General features: G+C 46.5%; 1 protein-coding gene across 4 annotated transcripts in view; it reads left to right on the forward strand.

Moving 5' to 3' along the window:
* TMEM63B (transmembrane protein 63B) overlaps positions 1-22,961 on the forward strand; it is a 115,203-nt gene extending 92,242 nt beyond the window's left edge. For 2 of the 4 annotated variants that reach the window (XM_084828463.1, XM_084828465.1), the window contains 8 exons: positions 11,046-11,111; positions 12,036-12,198; positions 13,879-13,984; positions 14,842-15,009; positions 16,845-16,960; positions 18,116-18,199; positions 19,856-21,185; positions 22,453-22,961. In XM_084828463.1, coding sequence (XP_084684589.1) covers positions 11,046-11,111; positions 12,036-12,198; positions 13,879-13,984; positions 14,842-15,009; positions 16,845-16,960; positions 18,116-18,199; positions 19,856-20,023 — 871 coding nt within the window. In that variant the 3' untranslated portion in view covers positions 20,024-21,185; positions 22,453-22,961. Of the gene's footprint in view, positions 1-11,045; positions 11,112-12,035; positions 12,199-13,878; positions 13,985-14,841; positions 15,010-16,844; positions 16,961-18,115; positions 18,200-19,855; positions 22,320-22,452 lie in introns of those variants that run through there. The other 2 variants (XM_084828462.1, XM_084828464.1) reach the window with 2 other exon arrangements.
* The last annotated feature ends 1,874 nt before the right edge of the window (positions 22,962-24,835 follow it).

Below are 24,835 nucleotides of genomic sequence, written 5' to 3' on the forward strand. Positions count from 1 at the left end.
TCTGGAAGGCCACTAGTTCCCCACCCCTGATTTGCATTATCAGCAAATGCAAGCAGCTGAAGTATATCACAGCAGAGAAGTCAGAATATCAACCAATGTGCATAAGGGACACCATGAGATTCCCCTTGTCAGGGTGGACACTGAGCCCATAGAATCCCAGAGTAGTTCTGATTCGGAGGAAGAGCAGTCGCTCCTGGGAGAGGAGCGCGCCCCTTTTTCCCAGGGCCCGCAGCTGACAGAGATTCCTCCCACCAACATTCCTAGATTAGAAAGCAGTCCAGGGAGTGACCCAGCACAGATAGCAGACTTGGTGGATGCGCGGCGCAGACGCAGAGAGCGGCGCCAAATGGAGGGCGCGGAAAGGAGGCGTAGTGCCCAGTTGGCGCTCAAAGAACGGTTGCGCCCAGAGGATCCAAGGGAAAAGGGGAGGGATTCTCCCTAGTCCTTATATTCAGGGGTCTGCCAGTAATTGCCTTTCAAACGGGGACCAACTGTTCCAACTTAGGGCATAGGGATGCTGCTGCTCAGATCAAGTTGCTACCTGTAGAGTTGTTAAGTTGTAAAAGAAGAATAAAGCTTTGAAAAGAATCCCTTTGTCTGTGTCTGGACTTGGCTACTGGATTAGACTGAGAGAGCCCTCCAAGGAGCCCTTGACACCCCTAACTCTTTAGGAGGCTCGTTTAACATTTTAGTTTCTGAATATTTCCTTTCACTCTGTTTTCATATTCCATTGAAAAAGAGAAAGGGCATAGCAGGACATCATAAGAACCTCCATTCATAAGAACCTCCAAATTTGGACCTGAGAGCCTTGGGTTCAGTCATCAGCACACCAAATTGCCTTCAGCTAGGCCCTCGTCCTTAGCCTCAGTTCCCTACCTGTGAAATGGGATTTTGAGTTATTTACTTCAAGGTTATTGTGAATGTAAAAGAGAGAGAACCTATGTAGAGCATATGCATGTGAAAATAAGGAGCAGCAGCAGCAGCTAAATAAGTTACAAATAGATACAAAATTATTCCAATGATGCCCAAGGGTCATTTTTTAAAAGACCAAATTAATTAAAAATAGCACTGCAGAACCGATAACAGATAACCCAAATTATCTATATCACATAAGACATGAGAACATGAACAGCTGGGGGCGGGGGCGGGGGGAGAAACTCCACACACACACATCTTCCATAGAATCATAGAATAGTAGTGTTGGAAGGGGCCTACAAGGCCTTCAAGTCCAACCCTCAATGCAGGAATCCAAGTCAGAGCATCCCTGACAGATGGCTCTCCAGCCTCGTCTTGAACGCATCCGGTGTGGGAGAGCCCACCACCTCCCTAGGTCATTGGTTCCATTGTCGTATTGCTCTAACAGTCAGGATGTTTTTCCTGATGTTCAGCCGGAGTCTGGCTTCCTTTAACTTGAGCCCATTATTCTGTGTCCTGCACTCTGGGATGATCGAGAAGAGATGCTGGCCTTCCTCTCTGTGACAACCTTTCAAGTACTTAAAGAGCACTATTATATCTCCCCTCAGTCTTCTCTTCTCAAGGCTAAATATGCCCAGTTCTTTCAGTCTCTCCTCATAGGGCTTTGTTTCCAGTCCCCTGATCATCTTCGTTGCCCTCCTCTGAACCCTCTCCAGTTTGTCTGCATCCTTCTTAAAGTGTGGTGCCCAGAACTGGACACAGTACTCCAGATGAGGCCTAACCCGTGCTGAGTACAGGGGAACTAGCACTTCCTGGGATTTGGAAGCTATGCTTCTATTAATGCAGCCCAAAATAGCATTTGCCTTTTTTGCAGCCACATCACATTGTTGGCTCATATTCAGCTGGTGATTGACAACAATTCCAAGATCCTTCTCGCTTGTCGTGTTGTTGAGCCACATATCCCCCATCTTGGAACTGTGCATTTGGTTTCTTTTTCCTAGGTGCAGAACTTGGCATTTATCCCTATTAAATGTCATTCTGTTGTTATCTGCCCAGCGCTCCAGTCTATCAAGATCACTTTGAATTTTGTTTCTGTCTTCCAAAGTATTGGCTATCCCACCCAATTTGGTGTCATCTGCCAATTTGATCAACATTCCCTGCACCTCCTCCTCCAAGTCATTCATAAAAATGTTGAAGAGCACTGGGCCCAGGACTGAGCCCTGCGGTACCCCACTCGTTACCTCTCCCCAGTTTGAGAAGATCCCATTGATAAGCACTCTTTGAGTCCGATTCTGTAGCCAACTGTGGATCCACCAGATCGTTGTTTCATCTAGCCCACTTTGAGCTAGTTTATTCATCAGGATATCATGGGGCACTTTGTCGAAAGCTTTGCTGAAGTCGAGGTATATGATATCTACAGCATTCCCACGGTCCACAAGGGAGGTTACTTGATCCAAAAATGAGATCAGATTCGTCTGGCAGGATTTGTTCTTGACAAATCCATATTGGCTTCGAGTAATCACTGCATTGTTTTCAAGGTGCTTACAGATGGATTGCTTTATCATCTGCTCCAGAATTTTCCCAGGGATTGATGTCAGACTGACTGGTCTGTAGTTCCCAGGTTCCTCCTTTTTACCCTTTTTGAAGATAGGGACAACATTAGCCCTCCTCCAGTCATCTGGCACTTCCCCCGTCCTCCATGATTTCTCAAAGAGAATAGACAGTGGTTCTGAGAGTTCTTCTGCCAGTTTCCGTATGACTCTAGGATGCAGTTCATCTGGCCCTGGAGATTTGAACTCATTCAATGTAATTAGGTGTTCCTTGACCATATGCCTATCGATCTCAAACTGCAAACCTGCCCCTTCAGCCTGTACTTCGCCTTTGCCAGGGGGGGGTCATACACCCTTTTTTGGGAGAAGACTGAGCGAAAGTAGGAATTGAGCACCTCTGCCTTTTCTTTGTCATCTGTTATCATTTTGCCATCCTTATTTAATAGCTGAACAACCATTTCTTTCCTCTGCCTTTTACTATGCACGTAGCTGAAGAAAGCCTTTTTGTTGTTTTTAGCATCCCTTGCTAACCTCAGCTCGTTCTCAGCTTTAGCCTTCCTGACGCCATCCCTGCAATTCTGTGCTACCTGCCTGTACTCTTCCTTTGTTACTTGGCCTTCTTTCCACTTCCTATATGTGTCCTTTTTTGTTTTCAGCTCATCTCTAAGCTTTTTATGAAGCCACCTTGGCTTCTTCTGTTGTCTTCCAGCTTTTCTTCTTGTTGGAATTGTTTGTAATTGTGCCTTGAGAATTTCCTTTTTTAAAAGCTCCCACCCATCTTGGACTCCTTTTCTCTTTAGAGTGGCTTGCCATGGGACCTTACTGATCATTGTTCTGAGTTTATTAAAATCAGCTTTCCTAAAATCCAGGGTACGTGTTTGACTACACTCGGCTTTTGCTTCCCTTAGAACCAAGAACTCAAGTACAACATGGTTGCTTTCCCCCAGAGTTCCTGTAACTGCTACTTTATCCACTAAGTCATCTCTGTTGGTTAGGATCAAGTCAAGGATAGCCGATCCTCTAGTTCCTTCCTCTACTTTCTGTAGGAGGAAGTTATCCGCCACACAAGTCAGGAATTTCCTGGAGGGGCCATGTTTTGCAGCATTTGTCTCCCAACAAATATCGAGGAAATTGAAGTCCCCCATTACTACTACTGTAGCAGCCATATCGGGGGTCAGACTAAGTAGCCTCATGCAGTCTCATGCTTCACGTTCTTGCTGAGCTCTTTCTCCCTTGAATATATTGTTGTAAGCTGACGAGACACAGGAATTCCTTATCTTGTCAAAGGTCATACAATTGTATATCTTGTTCTCTGCTGTTCTCTTCTGTTCTCTCCTTATCATGGCTACCCTATAACCCAGTTCTTGTATTATAAACAATGGTGCTAGGAGGAAAAATGTTGAGGATTGCAACCCCATGCGGGAGGGAGAGGAGGAGCCGTTTCATATGTGTCACAATGTCTATAAAACCAATGTGCTAATGTAAATCGGGGCTTCTGGCTCTTTGGAAACGATTCCAGCCTTAAGCCCGCGCGTTAAATAAAGAATCTCTTTTTCCTTCACTCCGTGGTCTCTCTGACTCTGGGTTCTGCAACATAAATGGTGCCGTGACTCGGATGTGGCAGGCTCTGAGCCAGACAGGTGGCAGTTGCCTGCTCTTGATCGCCGCACCGGGAAGACGAGCTCGGCGCATGCCTCCCTTTCTTGGCGCCACCGACCTTTTTGTCGAGTGAATGGGAGAAAGCCTGCACCGGGATCGCCCAAACGGTAGTGAGCAGCAAGAGAACCTTGGGAAACGGAGGAAGGAACTTGAGCCCTGCCTGTATCGCAGCTGCAATTGAGTTGAAACCCACATTAGAAGCCTTCAGGAGAAAGGCAAGTATATGGGAAAAAGAGGGCTCCGCCTTTAGGGAGAAAGGCCACTGGGCAGAAAAAAAGAGGGCCCCGCCTTATGAAGAAGGTCAGTGTTGGTGGTATACGTATACAAAAGAACCTACTCCTTGCGGGTAGAAGGGGGGCCTGATCACACCCCCGAGTGGGCGCCAGTACCTAGCACGCCAGTACTCAGTAGGAAGCTGAGGAAGCTGGGGAAGCCGTTTTCCGCTCTGGTAAAAAGTGGGAAAAGTGGGTGGCAGGGACATATGGATGTAGTGGAGAGATTGATGATTGTGTGAGTGGCTACTGCGGTTTCTGAAGCATACCGTTGACCGTCCGGGTGCCCAGGCCAGTAGCAAAGTGCGTGGTGTGAAAATCCTCTTGTGTCGGCCAGTGAGACCCCTTACTCACTGACCAATTCCCATTCCCTAATTGTGTCTGTCTTCAATTTAGGAGGGAGGCTATGGGTGGTGGGGGAAGCAAACCTTGCACCCCCTTGAGATGTATGTCAAACAAAGAAGGAAAAAGGTTTTTTTAAAAAGATTCAGAATAGAAAGAGAAAACAGCAAAAAGCTCAAGGTCGAGCTGAGAGGAAAAAAAAACAAGATCTGAGGCTGTTAATTAGAAAAATGTTGCAGGACAGTCTGGCTTTTAACAAAGCGTGGGAGCGTGAGAGTGTAAGGCCGAAGACGTAGCTGTTAGCCTAGCGCGCCGAGAGGGGGGGGCAGGAAAATTGCCCACAACGTTCTGAGTTGTGCAACATCATCACCTCGCCTAATTGAGATGAAATCCCTAAAAAATGGAAACTGAAAATGAAGACCCAGAAGATGAAGGCAAAATAGAAAATAAAGGTGAAGAATCAGCCCCCAGAGCACAGGCTAGACCCCTCTTCGAGTGGAAAGTGTGCCATAGGACGGTCCCAAGGCAGAATGAAGCGGAGAGACCACGTTGCAGATCTCTGTCAAGGTAACCGTGTTTAGCTTTGAACTGTGTTAAAATTGCATAGAGCCTGTAGCTACTGACCATCGGCTATATGATTTCTGAAGAGCGTAACCATTAAGCTTTTGCCGTGGGATTCCCTGCAATGAAGAAATCTCACTGATTTGAGTGTCCAGTGTTACACTGCCTAAGTGTGTGTGCTAAAGAGACCGAGAAACCAGACAGCATGTTCCTGGCCAAGCCAAAATCACGTTACTGCCATGCTCCTGAAAGCTGCAATAAACTGTGTAAGCTGAAAGACCCAACCTGATTGAGAAGAAAATATTGGAGCAACTGTCTTAAAAAACAATGAGATCTGTGTAGCTGGCTGGCTGACGCTGTCAGTGATGTTACAACTTTAAATTAAGACTGTTTTCCTGTTTGAGACCCCAGCGAAGAAAGCTGACCCGAGTTATTTGTTGCCTGTGCCAAAGCAAGAATTTAGCTGCCCTGTACCTCATCGTGTCCTGTTTTAAGCTTGGGATTTACAAATACAAACAAACTGAGAAGCTTGCCTTTGAAGTCCTGCAAATCACCCCACCGCCTCCCCGAAGATTAATGGCTGCCTGAAAAATGCAAGTATAAAGCGATGCCCATCACCCCCCAGCGTCCTGAGTTTCGGCACTCAGTGTTTCAGTGCTTTCGTGTACCAGGTTAGAAAAGAAAAAAAAAAAGAGTAAGTTCTTAAAATGTCTGTGAGAGAACCTGACAGAAGTAAAATAAAATTTACAGAGGAGTTGCCCAAGTTAAAGCATCATGGCTAGAGAGCTGAGCTGTGCCGCTCTGTTTAAACAGAAGCCTTGCTAAAAAGTTAAAGGCCCTTGTCTGTCAGAAGGGGTGTAGGGCCACACTTTCCCTTTTTAAACTGATGCAAAAGTGGAGAGCCTTTGCTGGAAACATCGCATCTTCATTGCCCAGAGCCTTCACGGTTTGCCTCCATCATCATCTGAGCTTTTTAGAGACACTCTGCACATGAACTAAAATTTTAAATTGTCAAAGACTTGCCATGGACAGTGCTATGAAGCTTTTGATAAACTTGAACTCTCATCGCTGTGGACCGTGTGTCTATGTTTGTAGTCAGCTCAGTGTACAGCAGGCTGTTTGATCTGTAACTTTTAAATTTCCTTCTGCCAGAACTCATGCAGCATAGAGTTGCCGATGCAAAAATGGTGACCTAGAACTCTGCGTGTGTGGGTATGCCTGTCCCTTGATTTTAATGAGCCCTGAGCTTTCAGCCAGAAGAGCAGTATAATTGCTGGATCTGCTCCATCATGCCTTACCATGCAAGAAGTGTTTTCCATTCATTGTGTTAAATTGCAGAAAAAGTTTGTTGTATATATTTTATGATTTCTTAAATATCATAAAATATATGTGATATTTGCAGATTAGTGTTAGTTGCAACTCCAAATAATACTAAGTGTGGTTCCCAATAGATGACAAGAAAAGAAAGACAAAAGCAAGTAGAAAAGAAGGAATAGAGAAAGTAGCAGACAGATAGAGAAGAGAAGAAAAAAAGAAAGAAAGAAAAGGCAAGAGGCAAAGAAAAAACATTTATAAAAAAGAAGCGTGGCCATAGTTGCCCCCATGGTAAATTAAAAGCAGCTGATTGTGCCTGGAGCTTATTACCTGGGGTAAAGTAGCCACAATAATGTAATAGTTCTTTAAAATGAAGAAAATGTAACTAGAAGGAGAAGAAGAGCCTATCCCAAATGTGTGTCAGTGGGACTAGTGTAAGGCAGAAAAGTTTAAGTAAGTTTAACTTGAAAAAGACAAATAAAGAGACAAGGCTGGTGCATGGAGCAGAAAGTTTTATATAAAAAAGTTTGAAACATGATCTGCAATACAGGCAGATCAGCAAAGAAAAAGAAAGCAAAAGAAAGAAAAAATTTGTCTTCCCATACTAATAAATAAAAGTGTTATCAAGCACTCTGAGAAGCGAAATTGTTTACAGGAAGCTGTGCCTGAGAACCAAACACTTCTAGCCTATGCTGAAAATGCTTGCTAGTGTTGTGCTGCCTCATGGGTAACATGTATAGTATAAAAACCCATTTAGCGCAATAGCTCGTGGTTCAGAGAAGCTGTCTGATCCAGCCATTAAGTACGCCTGTGTGCTGTAAGTTACCCAATAAAGTCTCCTTGTAAGTAACCCCCCCCTGCTGGAATCCCAAAACACAAGTGGGGCTAGAGCGCCTCACCCAGTATCAAACCCTGCTGTTAGAAGCCATGAAAGCAGGTATGAAGAAGTCAGTTAATATGACCAAAGTGTCTAAAGTGCTGCAAGGTGCCACCGAGGCCCCAGAGTGTACTTGGAGCGTCTTTCAAATGCCTATCGCCAGTACACCCCCCTCGACCCAGAGGCCCAAGAAGACGTAAACGAAAAAAGAAAAGAAGAAGACCCAGCAGAGGCAGAAGATTCTTAAAAAAGAACCAGTGTGCCCAGTGTGGACAAGATGGACATTAGTGGCATGAATGCCCAAATAAAATAAATCAAATACACAAAGGAGAAAACCAAAGGGGCCAGAATGGGCGAAGAGGGAGACAGCTTGAGAGGGGCCGTGACATTGACTGTGAGGGGCAGTGACATTGACTTCATGATTGACACTGGAGTGGCATCAAAAGCAAGCAAACGTTAGCCTTAAACAAGAAGTTCAAACACTGAGCAAAGTTCTTCAAGCCCAGCGCCGCTTTGTCTTAAAAAAATAAGCCATTCCCATCACAGAAGCTCATCCTTTCCAACCAAGAGTTAAAGTATGAGTTAAAGAGGGAAAAATAACCCTTTGACTCCCAGATGGAAAGAACTCAGAACTGTCATACTTTCCACCCCCGCAGCTATGAAAGCAGCTAGAATTAAACCCTGGATACATTGGACACGAGTCAAGAGAGCGAGAGGGGGAGAATAGACTGTAAACAGAAATCCTGAAAATCCTTTAAAAATCATTCTGAAAAAGCAGTAAGAAGACTCAGGCTAGACCTTACTGTGGACACACCGGGAAACTGTCCCCCTGCGTACGGTCAGACCTGCAACTGGAGAATTGAAGAAGGGGACTAGACCCTACTGCAGCTTGCCAGGTGAATAGCTGCCCAGCGTACGGTCAGATCCCAAAGAAGATCAAACATGCGTGTTGTAGTGTTAGTAGTGTTGCATTGTGTTTCCTTAATAAGGTGCAAAAAGGGGGGTCTGCCCCTGGAAAAAGAAGTTTGTCCCAGTGATTTGCTGATAATTACTGGCTTCACCTGGCTAACATCACGAGAGTAAAACATTTTTGTTTGCCAAGAGGTATACCTGCAAACAGGCTTATTAGCTCTTGCCTAATACCTGTCTGTAGACATCCTGGGAAAATTAAAAAAAATACCATGTTAAAAGTTTATGGTGTAAGTTTAACTTATTCCCAAAATGCTAATTGGGGCGTGGTTGCAAAGATCCTACCCCCTACAGAGTTCACTCTACGCACCCCCATTGTTGCTACATGTGCACGAATGCTTAATTGTCAAAATTTTCCAGAAAATACAAAGCTATCCCTGGCCCCCTTCCACTGTAATAAAATTCAAAACATATCTTTTAATAATGCCCACATACTTTTGCCTCATGGATAGTTTTAGACATGTAATTCCCGCACTTGGTCATTCATTCCTGCCAACTTGTCTAATAACCACCCATGTTGCCTCAGCCGCCAATTGAACTGGTGCCAATTCTTCCCCTGTAGCCCGAGAAAATCCGTTGACGGCAGCCTCGAGCACTCCAACTAACTAAAAATTGTAATAGTCATGTGCAGTTATATTCTGACTCAGAAAAATTGGCCTTAGCAATGTCACTGGTTAAGGTTCCAGGTTTAGCCTTGGCTGATGGTCTGGAAATCAACCGGTTAGCTTGCAGCTTAGCCAAAAGCATAAATGCCACCTCACGAGCATTGTCATTGTTAAATAAAAAGCTGCGTGATCTAAAAGGTGCAGTTCTAGAAAACAGAGCTGGTATAGATTACCTCTTCCTTCTTCATCATTTAAGTTGTGAGACACACCAAAAGCTCTGTTGTTTTAACTTAACTGATAATGGCAATGCTGTAGATAAACAAATCAACAAGCTGCACAATATAGTAGCTAACAAAACAATAAGACAAAACAATTAGCTAAATTAGTTAACCCCTTGGCTTCCAGATCTTAGCTGGCTTGAAAGCATTGTTCATCCTAATTCTACCAGTGTTGTTCATAAAAGTTCTGTTATGTCTCTGCGTTCCTTGTCTTATGCGCTGTTTAACCAATCTGTTTTATGTCTCAGCTAGTAAAACTGCTGCCCTCTATGCTCTAATAGCCCAACAAGAGGCTAAGTAATATGTATGTCACAAAAAGCTTTGTATAGTTATCAGTAATGCTATAATTGTAATGAAATTATGCATTTAAGGGGGGAATGTAGCAGCCATATCGGGGGTCAGACTAAGTAGCCTCATGCAGTCTCATGCTTCACGTTCTTGCTGAGCTCTTTCTCCCTTGAATATATTGTTGTAAGCTGACGAGACACAGGAATTCCTTATCTTGTCAAAGGTCATACAATTGTATATCTTGTTCTCTGCTGTTCTCTTCTGTTCTCTCCTTATCATGGCTACCCTATAACCCAGTTCTTGTATTATAAACAATGGTGCTAGGAGGAAAAATGTTGAGGATTGCAACCCCATGCGGGAGGGAGAGGAGGAGCCGTTTCATATGTGTCACAATGTCTATAAAACCAATGTGCTAATGTAAATCGGGGCTTCTGGCTCTTTGGAAACGATTCCAGCCTTAAGCCCGCGCGTTAAATAAAGAATCTCTTTTTCCTTCACTCCGTGGTCTCTCTGACTCTGGGTTCTGCAACACTACATCATGCTTCTTTGAAACATTGGCTATTTGCTTTTCAAAAGTTTCATCCTCGTCTTCTCCTTGATTGGGTGGCCAGTAGTAGACTCCGACCACCAGGTTCCTTTTATTCTTTGCTCCGTTTATTTTGATCCAGATGCTCTCGATGGGGCTACCAAGCTCATCCTCTTGTATTTCTGTGCAGAGATATGTATTTTTCACATACAGTGCAACCCCACCTCCCTTTCTGTTCCTCCTGTTCTTTTTGAGTGACTTATATCCTTCAATTGCTGTATTCCAGTCATGGGAGTCATCCCACCAAGTCTCAGTTATACCTGTCAAGTCATAATTTCCCTCCTGTATTAAGAGTTCAAGTTCATTCTGTTTGTTTCCCATACTCTGGGCATTAGTATATAGACATCGAAGACCATGTGCTTCATAGTCTGGCTTTCTTCCTACATGTGTCTGAAAACTATTATTGGATGCTATTAGAGCTGTTCTCTCAGTTGCCGTTCTCTCCAGCTCTATTTTTCCCATTGGTAAAAAGAGGAGACACATCTTTTGTGCTGCTATTGATTTCATTTTAAGGCAATAGTTTAAAAATTCAACCCTGTATATCAACCCTGTGAAAATACCGTGCCCACACAGAGTCAAGGACTACTTTCAGAGAAGAGAGAGAGGAAGAAGAGGCACAGTAACATACAAGGTTTGGGCTACTCGGCAAGTCCGTGGAACATTTGGTTGATCGCTGCCTGCGCCAGCGTGCTGGCCTTAGATGGGCTGCATGGCCTCCACCCAGCTTAGCAAGTAGGACCTTATGAGATATGTAATGACAAAGGACGCATATCCTAAGTGCCTCCTGGTAATTACACCGCAATCTTTGTTTTTATGTCTCTCTTCCTAGTCTGGATGTCTTTTTCCGCTGGCTGTTTGACAAAAAGTTCCTGGCTGAGGCTGCCGTGAGATTTGAGTAAGTGGTGCCTTGAAACAAGCGGGGGACATCGCATTGTGAGTTATCTGGCCTGCTGTGGAGCACAACTGTGTACTTCCTAACCTTTGCTCCCCCCACCTCCTGCCTGCCTTGATGGGCAGCTTCCAGATGTCATCAGGCCAACCAAACATCTCCAATCTGGTGTCCAAGAGCCAGCCTCTTTCCCTCTCCTTCCCTGCATCTCTTTGGACCCACACTTCTCTTTGGCGCTCCCAGTTGCTGTATTTCCTTACATTATGGTATGTCCTGAGAATAAAAGAAGCAAGCAAGCTGATTTGGGGCGGACGGGAGGAGTGAACCATGCTAACAGGATACTGCTGGGTGCACCTCTGTTTTATATGTTTTATATGGGGGTTGGACTCGATGGCCTTGTAGGCCCCTTCCAACCCTACTATTCTATGATATAGGCTGTTAGCATGGTTCACCACCCCACTCCCCAAAATCAACTTGCATGGTAATTTAGAGTGCAAGCCTGTGCATGTTTAGACAGAAAAATGTCCTACAACTCATAGCTGGCTGGGGGATTCTGGGAGTGTAGGACTTTTTCTGTCTAAACATGCATAGGCTTGCGCCTTTAAGGAAATGTAGCACCTGGGAGTGCCAAAGAATGATATATGAACAAACATATGGATCTGGGAGCTACAGATTTGCACAGCAGCTAATAGCCCTTAAAGCGTGAGTCAGGCAGTGGGGATAGTCTCCAGAACAAGTCAGTTAAGTAAAAATGAAGCAATTCTCCTCCTAGAAGGAGCCATGCATGAAGCAGCCAAGGGCAAGAATATATCCAAGTCTGACCCCAAAGTTACTAGCCATCTTCCTTTCTGTTCATCCTCCTGCCACACTCTGTGTGTGTGTTCAGCAGGGTACACTACTTTCCACTGTAGTGCTCTTTCTCTTTTCCAGGTGTGTGTTCTTGCCAGACAACGGGGCCTTCTTTGTGAACTATGTAATTGCCTCAGCATTCATCGGAAATGCCATGGACTTGCTGCGCATCCCCGGCCTGCTGATGTACATGATCCGACTCTGCCTTGCCCGCTCAGCTGCGGAACGCAGGAATGTCAAACGGGTATGTGGGTCAGACCAGGGAAGAGTCATGCCAATCGCACAACTCTCAACTAGGGCAGAACTAGATGTAAACAGGGTAGGGGTGAGGAACTGATTTTAGGTAGGGGGCTGGGCTACCCCCCACGAAGCCGTCAGTAGTCCAGATGACGTAAGCGGCTGTGGCCATGCCCATGTACGTACGTCATTGCCCCGCTCCCTGCCTGTTTCCACTTTCTCTGTATGGAGGAAGGGACTTGGCCAGCACTGGGAGAAACATCTGCAATTACACTTCTAAAAGCCTCAATTGGCATCAGTGGAGGCTTTTTAAAAGTCTGATTGCAGTGGGGGGGGGGACAGTATTGCAGAGGGGGAGAGTTAGCCCTTCCTCCTCAGCAACAACCCCCATACATGCGCACACACACATACAAATGTCCCCTGTGTAGCAATTACATTTTTTAAAAGCCTCTATTGACACGAGTAGAGGCTTTTTGAAAGCCTAAATGCAGGGAGGTGGAGGAGGGCAGCAGGGAAAAACTCTGGTAAGCAGCTGAGATAAGAGATTTTCCCTTCCTGGAAAGAGGGGGGGACAGGGCCTGGCGAAGAGGTTGGCAAGCCAGATAGGGAGTTTCTGTGGGTCATATTTGGCCCACAGGTCAGATATTCCCATTATACAAATCATTGGATTGACATCACATAGAGTTTGCCGTAGCAACTAGGGAGCATAGCTTCTGCCCTTTCTGCAGGAGAATCGTCATGCAGCCAGCAAGCGCTTCTCAGCAGTGTAAGACCACCTGACCTCTGTGAGTGCTTTTGGAATATGTGGGCAGATTAACCTCTGAACTGTGGTCTGTTTTTGACATACACCCAAAATATATACTCTCCGGTTTTTGTGCAGATGCTGACAAGTTTTTAAGTGGCGACACCAGTGTTACATCATTGTGATTTCACCATGTTTGGCACCTTAATTTGAGAGGCAGGGCACGATTTTCCATATGTTTATATGAGAAATTGTGATTGTAGTGATATAACTAGACCACTGAAGGAGACCAATTGTTAGGGTCAAATGACACATTATGTAAATTGCATAGCATGTAGCAGAGGAGTATCTTTTCTCTTTACCTTAGAGTAAGTGCAGCCCTGATGATGATTGGGAACACCCTGCACAGAGGTTAACAAAAAGAAAAAGTTTCCCTTGGTGTCAGGGATGGGTGGGATTTCAGGAAGCAAATGGTGGGGAGGGAGGTTTAATCCTCTCCTCCTGGTGCATGGTGGTCCTGATCCGAATTATGGCTGCGGGCACTTACTCTAGAGTAAAAAAAAAGCCAGGTAATGTAATGACATTAATAATATAATCTGTCATTTGATTGTTAAATATATTTGATATTTGTCATATGTGAAGGATTTCATGTTTATTTACTCTGCAGATGCATGACGCTGCTTCCTTTCAACTTATTGTGGCTATAACTTTTGTTATGTGAATATGTCAAGTGTTTGTGAAATTCTTTTTTATATATATATTACACATCCCAACTAGATTGTTGATTGTTAGTTGCTGAACTTGATTGCTGTTGGTTTCAATTTCCTTTTCTTTTGTTTTTCCTTTGTTTCTGACATACATCCAGGATGTATTCACTTGGACCCCTCCCTCAGGCTTTTCTGTGTATGCTGACAGGATCTCTCTTTTTCTTTCTCTGTCTTTCAGCATCAGGCCTATGAATTCCAGTTTGGGGCTGCTTATGCCTGGATGATGTGCGTCTTCACTGTGGTGATGACCTACAGTATCACCTGCCCCATCATTGTTCCCTTTGGTAGGCATTAGAGCATCTCCTTTGCCTTTACCTAGCAGGGTTTGGATATCAAATACTAAGCAGATGCATATGTATTCACAATAGACTTCTTATTGGTTCCTTAAAATAAGTACTTAACATGATCCCAAATGACAAAGGGCAATTGACTGTAATACTGAAAACTGTGGACAGTGAGAATTACCTGAAGGAGCGGTTTCTCCCATATGTTACTGTCTGATTGCTAAAATAATCTTCAGAGGCTCTTGTCTGGATGCCATGCCCACAATGGCATGACGGTGACTACCAGGAAAAGAGCTTTCTCTGTACTGGCCCCTTGTCTGTGGCATACCCTTCTCAGGGAGATCCACCTGGCACCTTCATTGCATACATTCAGATGCATGGTTAAGACTTTCCTTAAGCAGGCATTTAATCTTTCATCTGTTGCTCTGATTATTAATTTTACTGCTGGCTCCTAAAAAGTTTTAAAATATTTTGTACATTTTTAATGTTTAATATTGTATTATTTTGATACTTTGTTGTATTTTTATTAATTATCTATTTATTTATTGGTTGTTGTTGTTTGGTTTTATAATTGAAAACGCCCCAGGGGCATTTGTCAGATGGGCAGTTTGCAGATCTAACAAATAAATAAAATAAATAAATTACAAGCTCCCCATTTCCTGGTTCATTGCCTAGTGGGAGCTGGAGATCTCAGTTTAGTGACCCAGCGATGTTGGAATTAAGCAGGCAATTTCTTCAGGTGTAGTCCATCCTTCCAGAGAAGGAAACTGCCTAGCCCCACAAACCTGGGCTTTGGCCTCTCATCTGCTGTTCAACCAAGATTCCAGCTGATTTCTCCGTTCCCCTTGTCCTGTTAGGTCTGATGTATATGCTACTGAAGCACCTGGTGGACAGGTACAACCTCTATTATGCTTACCTGCCAGCCAAGTTGGATAAGAAGATCCATTCAGGGGCTGTGAACCAGGTGGTGGCTGCACCTATCCTCTGCCTCTTTTGGCTCCTCTTCTTCTCTACCGTGCGCACAGGTGAGTCGAGTCTACAGGGATCAGATTTCTGGAGGCCTTATTGGTGCATTTTTACTTTTCATGCCCAGCCTAGTTTGTTAACATCTGTCTTTACAATATATAAAGGCTTTCACAGAGGCAGCCAATGGTCCAGGGTTCAAGCAACACACTGAACTGCTCCACAAGCAGGGCAGATTTGGGGAAACCCTTCTGGTCATTACAAAGTGCAGCTGAAGGAGCTAATTAATTATGTTATTGTAGAGCAGCCTTTCCCAACCTGGGGCTCTTCAGATGTGTTGGACTACAGCCCCAGCATCCCCAGCCAGCATGGGCAATGGTAGTCCAGCACACTTGAAGGGTGCCAGGTTGCCTACCCCTGGTGTTATAGGCCTTTGTGGGGTGCAGGCACCAGTGGCGGCTGGTGCCCAGTAGGGCTGGTGGGGCAGAGGACAGGGCAGATGCTCAACATTCTACTGAGATTGCCAGAGGAGTACAGGAGAAGACCATGTACGACACTTGGAAGCAGTGGAGCAAATGTACCTGGTTGTAGGGTGATCTCTTTGCCACAAGTGGGTGGGGGACAGGCAGGGGGTCATTGCCCCAAATATAGAGCCGCGTCTGGCAGGAACAAAAGGGATGGGGTCTGATTCTAGAGGTCTCTCTTTAGTGTGCAGACACCTTGCAGCAAGGGCCCCACTGGCTTTTCACCCATTAGGGCAACCCACAGGATATTTAACCTGCAGTTGGGTGGGGGCAGGAACTTCCCTACCGAGTTTGGGCCTCCAGGGTACTGTATCCTGAGAGCCAGTGTGGTATAGAGGTTAGAGTGCTGGACTGGGGCTAGGGAGATCTGGGTTCTCGGCCATGAAGCTCACTGGGTGACTTTGGGCCAGCCACTAGCTCTCAGCCTCACCTACTTCACAGGGTTGTTGTGAGGATAAAATGGAGAGGAGGAGGACCATGTAAGCTGCCTTGTAAGAGGGGGAAAGATGGGATATAAATGAATGAATAAATAAAATATTCCCCATCTGGGGAATCTATGTTTTACTCCAAATGCTCATATTTACTTATTTCTGCCTTTATATCCCACCTTGATTCCATGCAGATCAAGACTCTCAGGTGGTCTTCCATCCAAGCAGGGAAATCCCCAGACCTGGTTAGCTTTGTGTAATCTGCCTTCAGATCTGCCCTGAGTCCAAAACATCTGGAGGGCACCTGCCTTCAGACCAGCCCTGAGACCCTTATTCTATTATTCTAGCACAGGGGTAGGCAAACTCGTTGCCTCCAGCTCTTTTGGACTCCAGTTTCCATAAGTCAACATGGCCAGTGGTCAGGGATTATGGTAGTCCAAAACATTTGGAGGGAACCAGCTTGCCTATGCCTGTTATTGACCATAGGCATTTTTGGAGCAAACACAAGAGGGATGAGGACAAAAGGGATCTGAGCTCAGCTGCTGCCAGGCTGCCCATTTGCCATCGTCCATCCTCTTTTCTTGGGCTGCTGCCTCCATTTTGTTTCCATTTGTATAAGCTGATGTAAAGCAATTAGCATACAACTGGGAGCAGCAATGAAACATTGCCTCTGGTAGTCTAAGAGGCCACGCAGCTGCCATGTGCCTTCATTGCTGATGGAGTGGGTGTGAGAGTGGGGAGGGGAGGGGAGGGGAGGGGATGAGAGAGAGAGAGAGAGAGAATGCTTTGCTGCGGGTGAGTACTCTTTCAGCAGCAGAGAAGTGAGGTAGATCAGGGCATCTCCTATAGTGACACAGGCTGAGGGCTAAAGTAGGCCCCTCGGGAGCAAGGGAAAGGCAGATGAGGTATGTGTTAGCCTTGACCGTGGTTCCTTGCCTTCCTCAGGGTTCCTGGCTCTCACATCCATGTTTACCTTTGTGGTTCTTGTTATCACCATCGTGATCTGCTTGTGTCATGTCTGCTTTGGACACTTCAAATACCTCAGTGCTCACAATTACAAGGTAAGACACTACAATATATTTGAGGGAAGGGCATTTTCAGGACAGCCTTGGGATTGGGCTGAGATGACGGCTCCTGAAAGCTGCTTCACGTGTTTTCCAAGGGCAGGGTGGGCAATGTGTGGCCCTGTAGGTGTTGTTGGACTGCAACTCCCTCACCACTGGCTATGCTGGCTAGGGCTGATGGGAGTTGCAGATAAACAACATCTGGAGAGCCACAAGTTGTCCACCCTTGTCCCAGAGAGATGGGGGAAAGTCCCATGTACACTTGTGTACATTGTCAGTTGTCTGTGTGTTGAAAAGGTAGGAAAAATCCCAGGTACACTTGTGTACACTCTTCCATGTATAAAGAATGTGCACTTGTCTGTCTTACCATGTGTACACACAACTGGAAAAGCATTGTGTCCAAATTGGACTCCATATTGGTCTTTCTGTGCCTGCCACCTGCAACTGCTACAAAAGAGGGAAAGCTGTGGTCTTGCCATGGGCCCTCTGCGGGCCTGTTCATCTGTTTCTGCAGCACCGGCTTCCCTATGGCTTCCTCCCAGGCCACATTAGTCATGCATGCACAAAGGAACGATCTTGGCAGGGTCAACGATAGATGGTACCTACCCACATGAAAGTTGTCAGGTCTCCATGGAGGACAATGGTGGCATGAGAACCCACCCGTGTGACTTTCACTGCATCAGAACATAAGGGTCCTGCTGGATCAGACCAGAGCTTCATCTAGTCCAGCATTCTGTTTACACAGTGGCCAGCCACAGTGCCTGTGTAAACCCATGCGAAGGGCATGAGTGCGATAAGCACCCTCCCCATTTTCTCTCCAGAAACTGGTGTACATGGGCATGCTGCCTCTGATTTTGGAGGTACCATGTAGCCATCAGGACTAGTAGCCATTGATAGCCTTATTCACCATGAATTACAGGAGCCATGTAAGGAGAAACCATGAAGAAGTAGTTTCCACAGTGATGCAGTCATGTGGAAATTAGCCTTGTTGGGGAGGTTAAGAGCACATTGGAACTCCCATGCTCCCTCTCCACAGCTTGTCACCCTCTATGAGGCTGAATTATGTTGAAACATTCCTGCAGAGTAGTCAGGGATGGAACTGGCCATTGCTGCCTTTGCTGTTTGGTTTCATACCACGCCGTTGTCTTCCAGATCGACCATGCAGAGGTGGATGCTGTGGACGGGAGGGAAAATGGACGGCCTGCTGCCAGCCAGCCACCAGCTCCTAAATCAGCTGTGAGTCTCCAGCTCCTCCGTTTGCCTTCTGCCTCGCCAGATGTTCTGTGTCCGCTTATGTCTGAGTTTGGGGAGGAGGGAGAGGCCTTTACAGATTTCCTGTCAGACTCCCACCTTTTTGGCTATACATGGGCAGCATCCAAGGAGCATAGGCAGAAAACAGACTTCTCTGTTACTGGCCCTGTCTAAGATGATGGAACGGCAACCTCATTTTCCCCACCCCCTCCCAATGCTGTGTGTTCACTTACTGCCTCTGTCTCTCAGCTGGACAGTGAAACCAGACTGGTCAGTGCCCCCTTTCTCTTTCGCTTTCTGGCTCTAATGCATTGGCATGTGCTGCGAGTGCTGCAGAAAGAGCTGGGCCTGTCATTTCCCAACGCAAATTAGTTTTTAAGTGGGATGGGAATAGTAATTCATTGGAGGCTTTGTGGTGCACCCTTTCCCTGCACCCCAAGTCCCTTGAGATCTAAATTGTCTATAAACAGGCACCGAGGAAATGTTAATGGCTGCAGTCATGCCATGGAAAGCACAACATAGTCTCTCACATTGCCTTCCAGAAGCTTGGCAAAATCATATCAGCTTATTTATTTGTTTAACTTGAAGACTAGATTGGTTGATTTTGCTAAAAAATATAGAAGCCAGGTTATCACCGTTCATTTACTCAGCGTTTTAGTTGTGCACCGTTCTTTCAGTCTTTCGCTCCGATCCAAAGCCCCATGTGCATTCTGGTGCACATACCGAGCTCCTGCATGAGTTGGTTTCCCCATTTGCTGCCCAATGGAGGAAGAAGGTCCACTTGCCCATTACTTTGTGTGCATGGGGCTGGATCTTCCATTGAAGTGAATGGTGCTGTACTGGTACATCAGAGCTCTTTTCCCTGCAAGCAGTCAGTGGACTGGAGTGTTTGTTTTTGTCCTTACAAACATATTCAGTTCATCATGATTCACATTTTATAGATGAGGAACCAACCCGAAGAGAACTTGCTAAGGCAGACCTAGAGGTTGCAGATGAAGCAAGATTTTAATTCCTGCTACAGTACTACTGTGAGGGGTCATTTTGTCAGTGGCCCCTTACAATGGTTTCTGAATAAACAGGGGCGTATGGAAGGGGAGGTCACAGTGGCTTGCTAAACAAGAACAGAACAAGAATTACTTGATGCTAAGGCTCAAGGCAGAAAAACTTTAGAACCCAACTGTAGGGCTCCTCGATGCAAGTTTTTTCCGACCTGCAGGAGTGTGTTTTTCCTACTGAACGTCTCAAGATTTTTGTTAAGGTAGACCTGTCCATTAGTATTAAACAAGGAGCCAAGTGCTACATCTCAATATTGCAAACAATGTCTCCCCTTTAAACCTAAGCTCTGCAATCATACAACCTTCCCCCCGCTTCTTTCCCTATCATACTGTAAGACAGCTATTCTGTAAGACAGCTATTATTTATTTGTTTGTTTATTGTTTTATTTTATTTTAAATGATTTTTCAGCCACCTTTGAGGGGTGGGACCTTTATAGAGTTCCTTTCTGTGCCAGCATGACTGCTCTCAGGCTCCCGGCTGCATGGCGGTATCCCTTCATGCTCTGCTGCCAGGGTTCCCCACCCAGACACAGAGAGGGCTAACCAGTCCATTATTATTATTTTGTTTTATATATCCACTCCACAGCAGAAGTACATTGCCCAAGTGCTGCAAGATTCTTCACCGGAGGGCGACGCGGCCGAGTCCGAGGAACAGGGGTCCCAAGACGAGGAGCTCATCAACCCCAATGGCATTAACGATACGGATTTCCAGTCATGCGAGGACAGCCTGATAGAAAACGAGATCCATCATTAGGGATGCGGGGAATGCCAGAGGGGGGCAAGGGGGTCCCGTGAGCTGCCAAGGCTGCCACGCACTGTGTGTATGTGTATGTGTGAGTGAGCAAGTGATAGAGAGAAAGACCAAGGAAGTGGACGAATGGGCAGGCACCAACCACCACTCCTTCCCAACCACCTGGCTGCTGCATTTATTGCTCATTCCAAGGTGGGAGAGACCGATCTATCGGAACTCCATTCCCCGCCCTTCCTATCCCAGTTCTCTCTCTATCCTCCTCCTTCAGGATGGGAGGAGAATTTCTCTTACAAGCTGCCTACCCTTCTGAAACTACATAAGCCCAAGATGGAGTGAGAGGAAACGACCTCACCCCTTGCTGCTCCATTGTGACACAGAGGGAGGAGAAGCAAAGGACAACTGAAGCCTGGATGCTTCCTTGTGGCAAGAGTCTCCTCCTCCTCTAGGGAGCACATCCTCCCCCGTTCTCCTGTCCCTTATCTAGGATCATGAACACTAATAATGTATTAGATTTAAAAGAGAACTGAGCTTTAATCAAGGTACTGGACTTCCAAACTAAGAGTGGGTGGCTTTGAACCTGGCAGGAATCGGTGATTCCGGCCAAGCAGAGCTGTTTTTAAAACTTGTGTATAAATCTCCTACGTGCTTGTGCTTCGGCAAGCGTTTCATCTCCGGTGCCCGAGAGGCAACCCTGTTATTCCTGTGATCGGCCACTCTGTCTCTGCCTGTGCTCAGGCTAGACCCAGAGGGATGGAGCGGAACAGGGTGCTGCTGCTGTGAACGCCGCCCAATAAGCCACAACTGGAGAGTGCTACCCAGCAACAGAGACTGCCAGTGGCAAACGCAGCTCCAGTGGCAACAGAAGAGACCCTTGCAGGGCGAGGGGAGTGCAGAGGACTGGCGGGGTGATTATCCCATCCAGGCTGACAGTACTTCTCTCCCATTCTTCCCCCCCCCCAACACACTTCTAGTAGCCCATTTTAAGCAATGCCAGGGGTCTCAAACCCGGGACACAGTGCAATGTGGGCTCTGGAGCATTTTTGCACATTGGTTTTACCTTTACAACGGACTAAAACCCAAACACTCTCTTGTCCTGTCTAATTTCTAGAGAGGCAGCGGAGGAGAGGAGGGTTGGTTTTTCTGAAGTTTGCTATAGAAGGGGAGCGTCCACTGAACCCCAGGTGCCGTGAAGCTTCCGGGCTCACCCAGCTTTGCCTCCAAGCCTTGCATGAGGCCGACCCGTGCATTCGCGATGGGCGGCTCCGCTCTTGTTCTACCAGCCCCACTGCCTTGCATGCGACTCCAAAGAACCGCCTTCTCCCTCGAGGGGTCGCTGTCTCCTGAGCTTTCTCTGAAAGGGGTGTTAAAACTCCCGTCATCCCACCACTGTGTTTGCATCATTTGCACAGAAGCTTGGGATTGCCCCAGAGTTCGGCTAATAGGGCTGCTGCTGCTGCTTCTTTTTATTTCTTCTTTTTATTTCTTGTTGTGGTTGCTTCTGTAAGACTGGCAGGAGCCAAAGGTGGTCATAGAATCCATTCCTGTGGACCCCTTTCAGTACGTCGATTTGGAAAAGTACTCTCAGCCTCACAGGGAGAGGGCAAATAGAAGGGGGCACAGGGGCCATGACATGAATGCCCCACCCTTTGGCGTGGCTTTTAGGGGAGATGGTCAAGCACTACTCTCCCTTTCACTTCTGGTGAACCTTGGCTTCTGCTGGGGACTCTGGGGCGAATGGACTCTTCTTATGTTGAATCCCTTCTCGGAACCAGACCCAGAAAGAAGGCCCTGCTGCTGCTTAACCATCTTCATTTTTGCATCTCCTTCCTCTCCACTGCACTGTTCCTTGCTTGCCGGAAGCTGCCCTTGAAGGGATGCCACCAGTGCAATGTCGAAGCAGAGAATCACCAGCCTCCAAGGGGTTTGGGGGGGGCGCTGTAAGAAGATGTCTTTGTCCTTCCAGCCAAGGGCTCAAAGCATTTTATGGATGTCAGTGAACCAAGTCTCAGTCTTGAATGCTGGGCAGGGCTGCGGAGCGACCGATGCCCCCAGCCTGGCAAAAGCGGGGAAGTTGGCCCACAGGACAACGAGGCTCAGTCAAGATGGCATAAGTTGCAAACAGTCAGCCAGCATGCCCGTTGCTGGAAGCATCTTGACCAGGAACCCCGAAAAACGGGGAGAAGGAGCTGGACTTCATACTCCCTTCCAGGAGGAAACATGAGAGTTTGAGCAACCCGATTCACCTTTGGGAGCTGGGCTGCAGCTTGTGGTGGGTTTTCTTTTGTGGCGTTGTCTAGCAGTTGGGCACGGATGGTGGAGCCTGTATTTAGAACAGCCTTGCCCAACCTGAGACCCTCCAGACGCGTTGGACGGCCACCCCATAATTCCCAGCTAGCATGGCCATTGGCCATCCTGGCTGGGAATTATGGGAGCGGCCGTCCAACGCGTCTGGAGGGTCCCAGGTTGGGCGAGGCTCGTTTGGAGGGTCCCTTGTTCTTCCCCCACCATCATCATCACTGCCACGTGCTTGGCCACACTGCTGCTGAAATGCACATGGGTTTTATTTTAATTGTTTGTTCCGGGGTGTTTCTCTGATACTGTCTAGAAATAGTATGTGTCCCATGCCAGAGTTTCCTGTCCGTATCCGTACTGATCCCCCTTGGCACCAGATTCCTAAGCCCAGCCACCACTGCCCCTCCCTGCATCACCCCCACAACCTCAGCTTGGGATGACTGGGATGGCTCTGATCTCTCTGTACATACAGCTGCAGTGCAGGGCTGGCCTACGTTGGTGGCTCATGGATGCGTTGGGTGTGGACCACAGGTGCCTCCCCGCTCCTGCAGGGAGCTGTGTTCTAACTGGCACTGTGTCTGTGTAGAGATGTGTATAATATACCCTGTATATATTTGTGTAAAAAAGACAAACAAAGGAACTTATCATATTTCTAGTCTCTCTGTGTGTGCATTGTGTGTGTGGGCCGGGGGATAATTGGGGGCCTGGGTTGCTGGCAAGGTGGGACGAGCAAGGCCAGCCTGCTGCTTGCAAAAATGGATGTTAGCAGATAATGGGGCTGTCCACACAACCACTTAAGAGTGGGTTGTTGTTGAACTGTGGGTTAGTGTGTTGTCTGAACCCAGGACATTGTTAACCATGCGGTGTGGCTTATTTTTCTCAAACAAGCCACCTTGAGAACCCATGATCATTTGTTGGGTTGTTCAGGGTGGTTAACAAGCCACAGTGCATCATTAAGAAGCCACCCTGTGGAAAATGTCCTGGGTTCAGACAGCATACTAACCCACAGTCCAGCAAACAACCCATGGTTCAACAACAACCCACACTCAACCACTGAGTGTAGGTTAGTGTGGGTTGTGAACAGCCTCAATGCCAAGGCTAGAATGCGCTAGGCTATGTGTGTAGTTTAAGGGAGACCGGGATGAGAGCTTGCGTACAAACAACTGTATTGGCAGATCCCTGGAAACCACTCCTCCCTCAACACCGCCATTGTACTGGCGCTAATTCAACACTGAGAACTTAACAACTGTACAGACGTAATGGGAATGGGGAGAACCTCATTGCAAGGTAGACCAAGTCTATATCCTCACCAGGGCAATTATCTCAGGAGGCAGCGACATTGCTAGGCACTTAATAGATTTGGGGCCCAGGCCCATCTCCATAAAATCTGCATATGCTAGTTTACAGCTTGCAAATTTGGAAATAATTACTAGGATTTATTTAAATGGCCATAGAAGGCAAAACAAGCCAATTGATTTCTCATCCAAACAATCTCAAATTCTTGAATTATTTAATTCTCAACTACAATTAATCTGCAATAGTGTGAAAAAACTGAGTATATAGAAGTGAAATAAGTGGAAAATCACCCCCTGCATGGCAATTAAGCTAGAAAAAGCCTTCTGTTGACACTGATAGATACTCAGGGCTCTGGGACTGAGATGCAAAGAGCTTTTGCCTCCCAGCTCCTCTTTTTCATCCAAGCACTTCACTCCACTTTGCATGCATCTTGGCTTGTGCACAGGAGTGAGGAGCTAAGGGCCTCCAGGAAAAGTTCCGTCTAAATCTTTGATCCTGGGTTGGAGAGAGTCAACAAGCCCTCCCTCTGGTTTGGGAAAAACCGACAAAGGAAAGCTCGTGTCCAAGGGCTGGACTGGTATCTAGAAAGAGGCTGTGGTTGCTCCTGAGGTTGCTCCCTAGGACTGGCCCTTGATCAAATGGCGCCTTACTTATTATTTATGCCCTCTCTAAGCTAGTGGTCATCACCACATCCTGGGGACCAGTGATAGAAAATGAGCATTTAAAATGGGGGTGGGCAGCTTCTCCTATTGGCCCTAGTCAAGGTAGCCAATGGCGTGGGATGATGGGAGTTGTAGGCCAAACCATCTGGGGGCCACAAATTGCCCAGCCCTGATTTCAACAGACAGAGCTGGCCCTGTGAAGTGCCATGCGATATGTTTGCGCTACAGTAGCCTGCAACACAGACACATCTTTCTAACATCAGGGATATTCCTCCCAGTGTTGCAACTCCTGCTATGATAAGTACATAGAACGGGGTTAGATGCTATCTCTTACTGGGCTAAGTTGGTAGTGGGGGTGGGAGACACTTTTAAAAGCATCTTAAAGACAACCAGCACCACAATCTTGTTAACCTGGCACACCAATCCCTCAAAGTGGAAGAGTTGGTGCTCTCCAAATGACTTCCTTCCTTCCTTCCCAGCTGGTGAACATTAATATAAGGAAGAGGAGAATGTTTCCACTTATTGGCTCTTGAAAGATTTTCCACAATGAAGAAGTCAGTATGTT

The sequence above is a fragment of the Heloderma suspectum genome, chromosome 1 (genome assembly GCF_057233095.1).
Source record: "Heloderma suspectum isolate Gila_16-S chromosome 1, 16-S_ref, whole genome shotgun sequence".
In the NCBI taxonomy this organism is placed as follows: Eukaryota; Metazoa; Chordata; class Lepidosauria; order Squamata; family Helodermatidae; genus Heloderma; species Heloderma suspectum.